Source organism: Diceros bicornis, chromosome 31 (assembly GCF_020826845.1).
Source record: "Diceros bicornis minor isolate mBicDic1 chromosome 31, mDicBic1.mat.cur, whole genome shotgun sequence".
NCBI lineage: Eukaryota > Metazoa > Chordata > Mammalia > Perissodactyla > Rhinocerotidae > Diceros > Diceros bicornis.
This window is the reverse complement of record NC_080770.1, coordinates 22,943,334-22,957,855: the sequence shown is the minus strand read 5'-3', so window position 1 is coordinate 22,957,855 and position 14,522 is coordinate 22,943,334. Positions and strand designations below refer to the sequence as shown.

Here is a 14,522-nt window from a genome sequence, read left to right as displayed (position 1 = left end):
ACATGCGGCTATTTAAATTTAATTTTAAAAACCCAGTTCCAGGGCGGCCCCGGAGGCACAGTGCTCCACTTCACCAGCCCGAGGGTTTGCAGGTTCGGATCCTGGGCGTGCACCGAGGCATCACTTGTCAAGCCATGCTGTGGCGGCATCCCATATAAAGTAGGGGAAGATGGGCACAGATGTTAGCCCAGGGCCAATCTTCCTCAGCAAAAAAAGAAAAAAAACAAAGAAAAAAAAGGAGGACTGGCATCAGATGTTAGCTCAGGGCTGAGCTTCCTCACACACAAAAAAAAAGGAAAGAAAAAAAAAAATTCAGTTCCCCGGTTGCACTAGCCATACGTGACTAGTGGCTGCTGCATGGCACAGCAGAGATATAAAACATCTTTATCACAGCACTGCTCCACAGAATCTGGAACTAGTTAACAGAAACCAGCAGTTAGTGGTGAAGTCAAAAGTAGAAAAGTTGCAACAAGAGATAGCGTGAGTTAAGCTGACATGATGAAAGGGCAGTGGCAAGAGATAACAGGGGTCATGCTAAGATACAGATGAAGATTGAAAACATTATGCTAAGTGAAAGAAGCCAATCACAAAGGGATACATATTGTGTGATTCCATTTATAGGAAATGTCTGGAGTAGGCAAATCTATAGAGACAGGAAGTAGGTTAGTGGTTGCCTAGGAACAGAGACTGGGTGGGGGGTGGGGTGGATATGACCACTAAAGGGTACAAGGTTTCTTTTTGGGGTGATGAAATGTTCTGGAATTAGACAGTGGTGATAGTTGCACAACTCTGTAGATATAGTAAAAATCACTGAATTGTGCACTTTAAAAGGGTAAATTTTATGTTAAGTGAATTATATTTCAATTTGAGAGAGGGAGTCAGAAGACAGGCTGGAAAGGCAGCAAGGCAAAGCCATGCTGCAACCCAAGTTACAAGGCAGATGCAGAGTAGAAGCAGCAGCAGCAGCACACGCAGGAGAGCAGAACATGTGTCCTGTATCAGAAAGAGGGAGTTTCCAGGTCTCCCAGCTGTGGAATCCCTGATTACATTACAGTCCAGTCTGCATGTGATCTTACCAGGAAACTCTTTCATATATGCTAGCTTGAGTGGCTATCTATTCCTCGCAGCCAAACAGGCTGGCAAATACTACCTTCACATCTGTTCAAAGATCATTTCCAAAACCTTTCATTACTCATTTTTTTACTCTCTCCTTCTAACTACCTGTTGACCTCCATTTGTTCATTATACAAACAGAAAAATCTCAGATCCTTATCAATCCCTCCACCTCCCCAGCAGGCATAAATATCTGTTGCATCCCAACCTCCAGCTACCACCCACCCCTATCAGGTCCCTCTGGCTCACACACTGTGCTGTGGAAAAACCGGCACAGAAGAACATCAGGATAAAAACGATCCGGAAACACTGGCCTGAGTTACTTAACAGCTGTTCTTTTTTTTGTGTGAGGAAGATCAGCTCTGCACTAACATCTGCCAATCCTCCTGTTTTTTTTTTTGCTGAGGAAGACTGGCCCTTGGCTAACATCCATGCCCATCTTCCTCCACTTTATATGGGACGCCACCACAGCATGGCTTGCCAAGTGGTGTGTCGGTGCGCGCCCGGGATCCAAACTGGGGAACCCCGGGCCACCGCAGCGGAGTGCGCGCACTTAACTGCTTGTGCCACTGGGCCAGCCCCCACTTAACAGCTGTTCTTTGGGGAGAACAAAACAGGATGAGTCTATATTGGAAGAAAGTAATTTTCATTTGGATAAAGGGAGATCTTCCTTTAGTTGGGGTGTTAGGTACTAGAAAAAGCTATCAATAAAAGTTTTTAAGTCACCATTCAAAAATAGAACAGCTAGCAATCTGTGTGTGAAGGTTTTCAGCCTTCTTCCCTAAGGTCTGGAGAGATCTCATCTCAGTAATCATCTCTAATTATAAAAAAAACCTCACAGGGTTTATCATTCATTCAACTGTATTGCCCAAGCTCCTACTATTTGCCAGATACTACACACTACAGGGGCTATAAAAGTGGACTGAACCACCTCTGTCCTGGAGGCAATGTCACTGAACAAGTGGAAGGACACAACTATAACACCCTACAAATGCTTTAACAGAGGTATACAAGTTCTGTGAAAACGGTGGCTAATATGGTTTTACCTTATTTGGGAGAGGAGGGAGGTGTGTGCAGGGATTTAAGTCGAATGGACTAGACAGCTGGGAAAAGTGCTATATATATAGCATGGAGGAATGAAAGCCTATGGGGCGATGAGGAAATGTAAGGACTCGTGAGAGGAGAGTGAGGTAACATTAGAAAGGTAGCAAAAGGACTTGAGCGAGTTAGGGGAGAGAATAACAACATTTTAAAAGATTAGGGAAAAAAAGAGAGAAAATTTTAGAAAATCAATGAGAAAAAAGAGATAACTTGGAGAGACTCAGTGAAGGGCTTTCCACGTTGTACCGGCAGGCTTGGACTTTATTCCAAGATTCTTCAACAAGGAAGTGATCAGATTTGTCTTTTTTTTTTTTTTTTTTTTTGGTGAGGAAGATTGTCCCTGAGCTAACATCTGTGCCAATCTTCCTCTATTTTGCATGTGGGACACCGCCACAGCATGGCTTGATGAGCAGTGTTCAGATCTGCACCTGGGATCCAAACTCGTGAACCCCAGGCTGCTGAAGCAGAGTGCGCGAACTTAACCACAATGCCACTGGGGTGGCCCCCAGATTTGTCTTTTAAAAGACATCTAGCAATAATCTAGAGGATGAAATAAAGTGGGGAAATATGGAGATGAGGAGGCTTTAGCACAAACTAGCTCCTGAGATTAGGTCCCAGTCTCAGGCAATGTTGAGAAATTTGGGAGGCAGGACCCACGAGGACTTGGAAATCACAAGATAAAGGAGATAAGGAAAAGGAAGAAGCTACTGATCACTCTTGTGTTCTACTTCAGACAACGTGTGGAGTTGTTTTTGCGTGGGGAAGCCTCCAAATGGAGGCATTCGATGGGAAGATTTTAGAACAAAGTCACAGAGTTCAGGGGACATTTAGGGGATAGATCTAGAGATGTGAGAATCAGAGAAGCACATCAGTGCCCCCTTAAGCAATGGGAAAGCTAAGAGAAAAAGGCCTGAGATACAACTTTTGGAGAACGCGCATGTCCTGGGGTGCAAGCAAAGTAAGAGGAACCAGTGGAAGCTGAAGAGTGGCCGAGCGGAATCAAGGACAATTGTCACAAGTGAGAACAGGAACCAGGGCTCAGGTTCCCCGGCCCTTCCACAGCTCCTCCACCAATTCTTCTCTGTTGTAAAGAAATCTGGAAATAAGGTACATTGCTAGATCACATTCCCAGGCAATATCAGCTCAGAGAGGAAACCACTGATATCAAGCCTCTTGCTAAAGTTCTTTGACTGAAAAGGGCTGAGAATCCAAAAAAGAGGTAGCAAGCACACACCATTCTCAGGAACTTTCTTCTTCCCAATGTGGTGTTTTGCTGTATGGTGCCCTGGGAGTGGGCCCAAGGACTTGCAATAACAAGAAAAGTTGATGGGTAACTGCTCAATGACACCTGAGGCAGCCTGGTCTAGTAGGCAAAAATAAGAAGAGAATGTCATTAAACTTGCATTTTAGGCCCAAAGTTGACACCAACTGTCCTCAGGCAAACCAGTTATAGCATCTGTAAAACAAGGCCAATAGCCCATGCCCAATTAACTTCACAAAGCTTTTGTGAAGATGGATAACTAAAACAAATTCAAATGTACTTGGGAAAAAAATTATATAATAGTCTACTCTCTGATTAGCTCTACTCAGAATGACCTGTATTCAGTCCATTAGTTCTCAAACTTTAGTGTGCATGAAAAAACCACATGCAACATTGTTAAAATACAGATTCTTGGGCCCTATTCTAGCATAAGAATATCTGGGCATGGGTCCAGGGAACATGCATTTTTATGTTCCTGGTGACTTTCTTGCAGTGGTCCATGGTCCAGACTCCATAGGAATTTGAATTACTCCAAACTCTTAAAAGATGAGAAAACAGGCTGAGTAAAAATGCTGCGTCGAAAGGCTGAACACTAGGCAGTGGCAAAGCATAGAGAGAAAGTGTTACAATGAAAGATAATTTGAACCACAAAGTCCTAATTCTGCTAACTACATACATGGTACTTGGGAATATTTTCATTATGTATTAAGTCTTTAAGATGGCATTCATTGTGATTTCATCTGTTATGTACTCATAAAAAGACACATCTAAACTACTATTATTTTGGAGACTACAGAAAACGCATAGGATCTATTTCAAATGAGCAAGCCAACTAACTTTGAGGACCCCCCCCCCAAACTATTCCACAAAGAACTATTCAGAATCTGCTATTACCCACACCTGTTACACCTAATCCTAGGGTAGACTGATTTGCACATGGAGGCCTCAACTCAAAGACCTGCCCTATCGCCTGTTATCTAGGGAATATTCTATCATTTAATATTCTTAGCTTTGAATAACCTAAGGCTCATTTACTTGAGGTTCCAAGATACTTTGAAGCCTGGTTAAAGTAACTGCAATCAGGAGTTAGAAGCGTGTTCTTCTGTACAAAGCCCAGAATTCAGGGTCCCTGTAGCTATAACTCAGGCTAGCATTTTAGCTGTGTACAATGGCAGTGTCACTTCTTGAATAGTACTGCAAACTGATGGGGTATCTCATTCCCGTGTTCAAAATTTATTTGGGTAAACTTTCAAGCAAGATTGATCCAGTTTTGCTTTTTGGGGGAGGCGGGCATCTGATGGCCCCCAAATCATATATTGTTGCATTTTCAATTAGACTGGGAAAAAATCAAGGTCCAGAATTATAGTTTACATGTCAATACAGCATTCTGTATACACTACTAAATACACGCTTGCTACCAGTCTCCTCTGTGATATGAGCTAAGAATTTGATCATTAAAGATAAATAAATAACTTCCCCAAAGATTATCTGAAGTTGCATACCCAACACAAAGCAATAAAGCTACAGTTAAAATAAAATACCTTGGAATCTACCATATGGGAAAACACTACAGCTTGAAAGAATTAGAGCCAGAACACTTGAGCTGATGTTGCTGGTCATGTATCAAATGTACCCTTATGTACAGAACTTAGTTATAGCCTCGAGGAAATCAGCAATAATAAGACAGAACCAGACTACAATAGAAAATAACAGTGGTGTGGACTTCGGCTTCCTCACCCAATTTTCTTCTTCCCTCTTTTGAGGAAAGGGATCAGTTTCATCAAATAACAAAGACAACAACCCAGTTCCTCTGCTTATGATAAAAATTAGACAAAAATACTTACACGGGACTGGAATTCAAAGAGCAATGATCCACCATCATTTCTGGAAGGAAATCCAACTTAAACGCAGCCATCACCTCACTCTCCCCTTCAGAAGCCAATGATATTAACTTGCTGCACTTGTCTGATCCACAAATACACACAGCTTTAGCTTCCTGGGCTCCACAAAAAACACAAAGTGGAAACAGGAGCTCAGGCAAACCAGCAATAAGTGCCACAGAAACAGGCAGGACTGGGGAAGGGGAAGGGAGTACTGGATTAAAAGGGGGATGTGACCATGTGAAGGGAGGCTCAGCCCGGCACACAATGAAAGTGCTGATGCGCCAGGCTTGTTTTGTGTGATTTTCCCTGGCGAAGCAGTACTAAGTGCACTGTCAGACAAATAGAGTGTCAGATCCATGAAGATAGCAATGGCTGACAGAGCAGAAGAAACACAAACTTGTTTCACATCTTCCAAACTCCTCCCTGCAAATCAGTTTTTAAGGGACCCCAAAGACTGAAACTACCTGAAGCAAAAAAAGGCTCACCTCACGTGGTCTGAAAATGTTTTTGGAAAGAACTGGGTTGCTAGCCTTGGTTTGAACTTAGTTCCATGTGCCAAAGACAGCAATGAGCACAGTGTTTGGGTCCAAACTAACCTCAGAACAGTCGCATAACGAGGAGCGGTTCAGGCCATCAGAAGCAGGCCAGAGGCCAGCTGGCTGAGGAACTGGCCACCAGAAATGAACCGCTCACATACTACTACCTGCACTTGACCTACCTTGCTTTCCTGATGGTGTTGACAGCAACGTGTGCTACCTAATGAAGGACTTCAAAAATTGCTGCTTCAGTGACATTCATTAGGTGGCACAAGGCAAAGCTTCTTTACTAACTCCAAATCTTTTCTCGCCAGAAAACAAAAAAAATAAAAATAAAAATGGAATAGTAATATTCTGCCTCTTCACAGAGTACCAAGAAATAATGTCTTTTCAGTGTTTGACCTTTCTAAAGAAACAAAAAACAAAAGCCACCACAGTGGTAATAATGAGAAAGAACTGGGGCCCACCAGGGACAAACACTCAAACATGTAAGGAAGGACACAGGAATGTAGACCAAGTCTCTTCATTCTCTGCCCTCCTTTAAACTGTTGCTAAAACCAACATTACTGAATGCACACATGAAAAGTCTATTATGGGTGAGCAGTAGAGACGGATATACTTAGCAGTCAAGGCAGATGTGGTGCTCCTGTTCTCAATTTAGCTCCACATCCCTCCAAACAACAAATGGTGGCATTTCAATATTTAGGCAGTGACTCTAAAACTGTATCTCTGAAGGCTCCCAAATTTCATAGGCCTTCTTTCCATTTTTATCATTAGGGTTGCCTTACCTCAAAGATTTTGCTTCAATCAAGCTCAGTTCACAACACAGGGAACTTTGAAAAAAAGAAGTTATGTTCAGCCTGTAAAGAGGTAAACGAATGAACTCCGAAACGTAGCGAGTTACTTTTAAAAAAATAATGAAAGGCAGCACGTCATGGTATAGGCCTAAACCTTCTAGCCCGTGTAACGATGGCTGGCACCTGTCTGCATTTGACCAAGGAAGGTAGAAACTGTGTCTTCTGTCCCATATCCAGACATAATCATCCAAAATTTAGAACTATAACAGCAGGTAACTGCTTTTCTATTTTGTCAGAGACCCTAGCTCATTTCATCCACTACTTTAGAGACAGAAGTGGCAGGAGCTCTTTTCCATCCTATTAAAGGAGAAAGCAAAAAGAGGCTGCAACCAACAGGAGACTGTGCAACTGGTACACAGTACGCAGTTCACCAAGCCCTGACTGCCCGACAGGCAGAAGATGGTAACCCAAGCCGTGACTGGGTAAGTTACTGGTTAGGTTTGTCCTAGTTTCTCCTATGTACACTGGATCTGATCACATGCCTCTTCCTATAGAAAGTTACCTGGACCAAGGAGTAAATTTGTGAGGTCCATTAACAACCAAATTAAATTTTTAGTTCAAGGATTCCTTTATAAAAGAATCAACAAATTTGAAGGAATTCCATTGGTTACTGTTTTGCTTTTACTAGTCACTAAAAATACATTACATCTCTATTTTAATCACAATCACAACTATAACGAGAGTACTTAAATGTGGGAGACATTACTGAGTAGCCAGGCACTGCTCAGTGTATGAAAGGATGCGCACTCCTCACAGCAATTTTAACCAAGCCAAAGGTTGGGAAGCACTGATTTAGAGTAACGGTTTAAAATCCACTTTACAATTTATAGAGCAACACTGCTTTAAAAATCTACAAGATGGAGGCCGGACCAGTGGCGCAAGCAGTTAAGTGCGCGCGTTCCGCTGCGGCGGCCTGGGGTTCGCCGGTTCGGATCCCGGGCGCACACCGACGCACCGCTTTGCCAAGCTATGCTGTGGCGGCGTCACATATAAAGTGGAGGAAGATGGGCATGGATGTTAGCCCAGGGCCAGTCTTCCTCAGCAAAAACAAGAGGAGGATTGGCAGATGTTAGCTCAGGGCCAATCTTTCTCACACACACAAAAAAATCTACAAGATGGAAATGTTATTACATGAAGGAGGGCACTTCTCTTTAGGCAACTCACAGAGTCATCTCAGCATAATTAAATTTAACATGCTTGTGGGAAAAGAAAGCACAGAAATTAATCACAAGTCACTCAATTTTAGAAAAAGGTTACAAAGTTAAGTGATGATAAAAACAATTATGGGAATACAAAAATGCAGATGTTAAGGGGAGATTAAAAAGTAGAATTAAAAGTTATTCACAGAAAACTGCCCACAAATTGCTTTTAAATTTCTTAATCAGAAACACATTCCAGGCTTTTCCCACCAAGGATGTATTAGAAATAAGGAAATGGCAGAAAGGGTTGTAACTATGGGTCCGCTACAAAAGAAGGCCTTAACTTTCCCTCAGTCTCTTTTTACCACCTGTCCTCTCACTATGAATTTACACTCATGGTTTCCTCCTCTTCCCCTGGTTATCTCTGTCTCAGTTTTCTCTGCCTTGAATATTCTCTACTTCTTTTCTAAGGGCAACAATTCAAAACCTGATTATGTGAGGGTAGGGGCAATCAGCCTGCTGTAACATTAAGAACCCATATCATTAAAAGTGATCAGTAAATAAGGGAAACCCTCAAAATAGCACACTCTGCATTTAGAATGTCAGAATGGAATAAACCGTTTAAAAACTGGATTAGAAGAGAGAAATGCTAGAAATCATAGCATTGTTTTGTCTAAAGAGTGAAAGAGCCAAGAAAAGCACAGTTGAGCAAGAAAGCCCAGGTGGCACATACAAATATCAGGCTGTCTTACCCTGACTAATGTAGCCAGGGAGTGCAACGACAGGCGAAGGGACTTTACACTTCCACCTCAATAATCTAAATGTGTTTTAAAGGGCAAAAGCGTGAAGTCTGGTTATATGAGCATAGAGGATGTTAGAGCCTACTACTAAATTATAAAAGAGAACCTACGTCATTAAAAATCACCACTGACTAGTCTATATAAGGAAAAGTGCAAAAAATCTAGGGAAAAGTCATAACCTCAGACAGTTAAGTGGACTGGATATTTTCCACCAGAGCTTCTGTTAGTTAGATGACATAAGGGATGTAGAAAAGAATATCACTTGATACCACTTGAAAATAACCAAAGAACAACTTAAAATTTTAGCTTAACACCATATGGACTTGAATTTCACTTCAAAAATTGAGTACTTCTAATATACTTAGTGGGTGTCCTAGAGATCCCAATCCAGTACCTTGCATATGCAAAAATCTAGAAACCTAAATAGTATCTCACTTTGTGGGAGCTATTTTGCAAAAATGTGACAGTTAAGTATAATTTAAAACAAACCAAAAAAGCTTTTTGAGTTTCCAATAAGAGTCTAGACAATGAAAAAATTCTGAACTTGAGGATGGGGGAGTTTTCAAGTAAAGAAGGAATAGAAATATTGTAAAAAAGCTTTCTATTTCAAATCTAAAATCACTGTAACACAAAAAGCACTAAGTAGTAGTGACTGTTGTATGCAAGTTGGTTTGCCTGTAAGATTAGCATATAAGGTTAGTGAGAGGATATGACAAGGGTGAAGGGAGGAAAACCACCACCGTTTTTGAAATCTAGAAAGTTTTCCATTTCTTCCTCCTGTCCTTAATCACTACTATCTCCTCCCCAAATCAGTGTCAAGGATAAGGACCAGCAGAAAGACCCTCTTCTGTGCTTAGCACTGTCAGCCAAAGTAAAAGCTCAGAGCCTCCCTTGGAGTTTCTGGGACGAACCCTAACCCGATAAATTGTCTTGTCAAATTGTGACCACTCTTCAAATCAGGTCATATTTTTAGATCCCAAACTAGTTCTGGAACTTAAGAGTAATTCTTTATTTAAGCTCCAGTGCAGATTAACAAATCACTATGTTGAAAAAATTCTGGTTCCAGGAGGGTAATATTATCTGTGAGGAATCCACTAAGTTCTGTCCTCATCCTTGTTCTAGTTTACTTGGAGTCTGAGGCTGGGTAGCAGCTGTGTGTAGAGTACTGCTCCCAATTCTCTCTCTTTCCTTCCCAACCCCCCACCCCACTCTGCCCCCAGCTGTTAGAACTGGGCAGCAGCTAGTTCAAGAGGGAGATAAACCTGCCTTGGGAAATAGCTAAGGAGAAAGAGTTGATTAAAAGCAAGAAAATATTTCCAGCTTCCCAGGAACAGGAAATTATATCCCATAATGTAGGAAAAAAGCCATCACCTTTCTGAAGGCAATTTTTTCATATTTGCACAACAGGCCTCATGCAAGAAGGTTAAGAAGATGGCCAAGGAGCACACCCATCCAGCAGTTAGCCCATACCTGTAGCTTTACACCTCCCTCTCTGGGCTATGTCTTCACTCTAAAAAACCAAGGAAAGAAAAATAAGTGGGCTATGTCTACACTTCTCGTAATTCCAGATCCGTAGCTTCTTTCCAAAGAAAAGCCCCCTTTGTCACCATGGCTGAAGATACTAAAAACAAAACAAAAACCTCCCTCTCCCATTTTTAAACTACACAATATCTTAAAGATAAATTGCATTTAACATATCAGAGCTAATTTAAAAACATCAACTTAAAAGATGGGGAACTAAAGTACTAAAAGGCTTAAAAGAGGCTTGCCCCCAAACGTCACAATAGCAAAACAATGACTAGGATTTGTGAGGTTGAATTTCAGTACATCTAGGTCACCAAAACAATCATTTTTAGAATCTGCTTTTGGATGGGAAACTACAACCAAGTTAAAGCCTGTATAATTCTTTTAACAATTAAGCATTATGTTATTAATGGGGAGAGTCCATGCTATTTCCCCAAAGCAACTTTCCTGAATAGGTAGGTGCCAGGCATAAAACTCTTCAAATGCAACCCAGTTCCTGCCTGTGTAAATGCATCTCGGCAGCCCCAGGGCAGTGGTGAACCACTGAAACCAAAAGAAATCAGAAGATGGAGGAGCTAATTGAAGGTCAAAGCAGACAGAGAGACCACAAAACCAATATGTTTTATTTTTAAACATTATTGAACAATCTTGCAAGTAAAGATTGATTCTATAAAGCTGCCCAAATTCCTCCAAACTTCATCTACAACTCCTGCCAGCTGTACTTGTGTCTGGTCTTGGCTCTAGAAAGAGAACTGCTAAAAGTCACTGAGGACGAGGTCTACATTGGAAAGCGTAAGAAGAATTCTCAAAGACAAAGCCAGACCCAGAACTAACTATGAGACACTACACTCTAACTACCCCTCTAAAGACAAGATGTTTCTTGACCAGCATAAAATAGGTGCTTAAGTACTTAATTTGACTTTTCATATGGATCTAACTGGTTTCCAATTTTGCTAATGAAGTAGTGATGCTTCCAAAGGCAAAGTCTATTCTAACAACAAAAAACTTCTAAAAGCATTTTCTTGGACCTGCCTACATCATCAAAAGTTATTAAGAGGAAAGGAACTTACATATACCAAGTTCACAATACCTCATTCAATCCTGTATTATTATCACCATTTAAGGTGGGGACTACTTTAAGGATTTATGTGCTAAAAAATTTTATATTAGGTTTTAAAATATATCTTGGAACTTATATATGATCTTGACACGTTAAATATAAATGCTAAAATAATCTGCAGGAGGGATTCTAACCCCAGAGCCCATGGCCTGTGTTGCTTGAGAAATGTGACCATAATCTAGGAGGTACAAACTTTTATTAAGACAGTGTGTCTTCAGAAGGCTCTGGAGTAGTTGTCACCTTGGAGACAGAGAGCAAGTTAAATTTCTACTTGTTAGTTTTATTCTGGAAGATGTAAAGGGGAAAAAAAGGCAAAGAGTCATGTTTCCTTCCCAAAACGTTGCATGGAACATGCATGGAACAGTTGAGAAACGCTGCTGCTGTGAGACTAGACTCAGACTGCACACTAGTCGGGGAATCGCCAGGATACAGAGAGCAAAGGGAGGCCTGGGGTTGTTAAGAAAGGCCAACGTACGAAAGGGTGAGGGACACAAATCTAGGTCCTAGAGAACACAGAAGCCCTACAGGGGCTGAGGAACACTCTAATTGCCCAACCAAGAGAAAGAGAATAATGAAGTCTTAAAAAGAAAGAGAGAAAAACACACATAAGTACGATATTAATCACCCTACTCCTAAGTCACTCAAAAGACTTTTTAAAGGAAAACTCAAACACACAAAAAAAGGATCAACACTTTCTTCCTCCAAACAGGCCCTTGTCACTTGAAGCAGAACACTGGGAAACCTAATACACAAGAAGGTATTTTCTTTAAAAGCTTTATCTTCCCAGTTTTGCTTTTTCTATATTCTCTTGCCTCGTCTGTAAGGAAACAGAAATGCTCTGGGGAGAGAGGAAAGCCGAATGGAAACTAAAAGCTTTAGGTCTGAGTTTTTTACATCTTTCATTTTTGTGGGGAACCAAACAAAACACACAAGCTCTGTGAGGAAGCCTGAACTACATTTGTCCTATTCTTCCTCGGAGCTCCATAGAAGTCTGTTTCTATTAACATTATCTTCATCTTTCTCAACCACCATGCGGGGAGGTAGAAAAGTGGTTCCAAAGAGGGGTGAAAAGAGTCAAGGGAGAGGGCCGGCCCGGTGGCGCAAGCGGTTAAGTGCGCGCGCTCCGCTGCGGCGGCCCGGGGTTCGCTGGTTCGGATCCCGGGCGCGCACCGACGCACTGCTTGGTAAGCCATGCTGTGGCGGCGTCCCATATAAAGTGGAGGAAGATAGGCACAGATGTTAGCCCAGGGCCGTCTTCCTCAGCAAAAAAAAAAAGAGGAGGATTGGCGGATGTTAGCTCAGGGCTGATCTCCTCACAAAAAAAAAAAAAAAAAAAAAGAGTCAAGGGAGAAAAGGAGCACCAAAAAGGTGAGTGGGGTGGGGTGGGGTGGGGTGGGGTGGGGTGGGGTGGGGTGGGGGGGCAAGACGACAGAGGAGAGAAGGATGAAGGGCAAGCTAGCTCTGAGGGAAACAAGCAGTACTGTCTGCTTGTGATATGTTAAGATGTTCAAAATATGACCTCCTACGAAGTTTCAAAATTGTACTTGGAAAGTCAATGGTACAGGGGACTCCAGAAGGCAAAATGCCTATCCCACAATTCCCCCAAGGGGAGATAAATAACCAGGAAAAATTTTTTATGTTAGGTTTTGGAATATATATTTGGAACTTATGACATGCTTCAAGAATGCAAGAGCAAATGAACAGCATCACCTCTCAGGACTGACACAAAAGCTCTCAGATCTCCTACACGTCTTCCTTAGTGTAAGGCAAGGTAATGAATCTTTTTTATTTCTCAGAGTCTTCTGCTGGCCTATAGAGCCTGTATGTAGGATAAATGACAAAATATTGTCCTTCCCAGAGAGATGGCCACGAACTCACTCACCATCAGCAGCTCTCACAGAGTACGCGCTGAATCACAAACTCCAGATACAGGAACTCCTTGCAGGCACAGTAATGCTCAATGACTTATATAAGGCCTGAACCCATGACCTTGGCCTCATTAGCAAGACTCACTCTTACTAACAATTGTTAGTAAGTGCCCTCAATACTCTGAAAAACTTTTTAGATATAAAGCAGGGTGCTAATGAAGAATTGAACTACTACCCCAGATTAGAGGTTTTCAAACTTTTTATTTATTTTTTTGTGAGGAAGATCAGCCCTGAGCTAACATCCATGCTAATCCTTCTCTTTTTGCTGAGGAAGACCGGCTCTGAGCTAAGATCTATTGCTAATCCTCCTTTTTTTCCCCCAAAGCCCCAGCAGATAGTTGTATGTCATAGTTGCACATCCTTCTAGTTGCTGTATGTGGGACGCAGCCTCAGCATGGCCGGAGAAGCGGTGCGTCGGTGCGCGCCCGGGATCCAAACCCGGGCCGCCAGTAGCGGAGCGCGCGCACTTAACCACTTAACCGCTAAGCCACGGGGCCGGCCCTCAAACGTTTTTAAAAGCAGAAGTGTTTTTACCCAAACATAATAGTGCAGCTGTTCGGGTTGAAGATAGAGGAAGGCAAGGCAGGCCCCACCGGTTTGTCTCTCCTGACTCTCAAGGTAACCCTAGGTCTCCTAGGAAATACGAAAACAGGCCTGGATAATTCAAAACAAAGGATAACACCGATTTTATAACGAGCTTTGAGATGAATAGTTTTTTTTAAACAGCAGATTTTTCTATCTTTAGAATCTAATACATTACCACAAATCAAGGAATTTAAGATGCCACCAATGATAATAAATGTGTGCATACTCGAATTGATGGAATATGTTATTTAAAATTTGTAAACCTTATCACCTGAAAGTAGGGAGAAATGTCCAGACATTTACAAAGTGCCAATAACAATAAGAGCTAACATTTTTTGAGCATTTACTATAGGCCATGCAGTGTTTGGGTACTTTATATTTAATTCTCATACCTATCCTACCTCCATTTACAGATGAGAAAAGACACCAAGAACCGAAGTAACTTTCAAGATCATGAATCCAGGCAATGAAGGAGTTGGAGTATAAAGCCAGGCAGTTCGACCTTTGGGTGAAAGGCTGACTCAGGTTATAAACTGTCTACAACAAAGATCATGCACACAAATCACAGAAAAGAATGTTTAAATGCTGAGGGCCATACAGTTGAGTCTGACCATTTTTCTAAGGCAAATCTTTTAAGTGGGTAAATGTCCAAAGTCTCAACCATCACAAGAGATA

General features: G+C 41.8%; 1 protein-coding gene across 13 annotated transcripts in view; it reads right to left on the bottom strand.

Annotated features, from left to right (window-relative positions):
- Window positions 1-14,522, bottom strand: part of CELF1 (CUGBP Elav-like family member 1) — a 71,586-nt gene that overhangs the window by 25,063 nt on the left and 32,001 nt on the right. For 9 of the 13 annotated variants that reach the window (XM_058526964.1, XM_058526960.1, XM_058526961.1 and 6 more), the window contains exons 2-3: window positions 10,161-10,200; window positions 5,320-5,471 (exon numbers count right to left, since the gene is read on the bottom strand). The exons of 2 other annotated variants lie outside the window; for them this stretch is intronic. In XM_058526964.1, coding sequence (XP_058382947.1) covers window positions 5,320-5,390 — 71 coding nt within the window. In that variant the 5' untranslated portion in view covers window positions 5,391-5,471; window positions 10,161-10,200. The remainder of the gene's footprint in view (window positions 1-5,319; window positions 5,472-10,160; window positions 10,201-14,522) is intronic. 2 more of the 13 variants (XM_058526974.1, XM_058526971.1) reach the window with 2 other exon arrangements.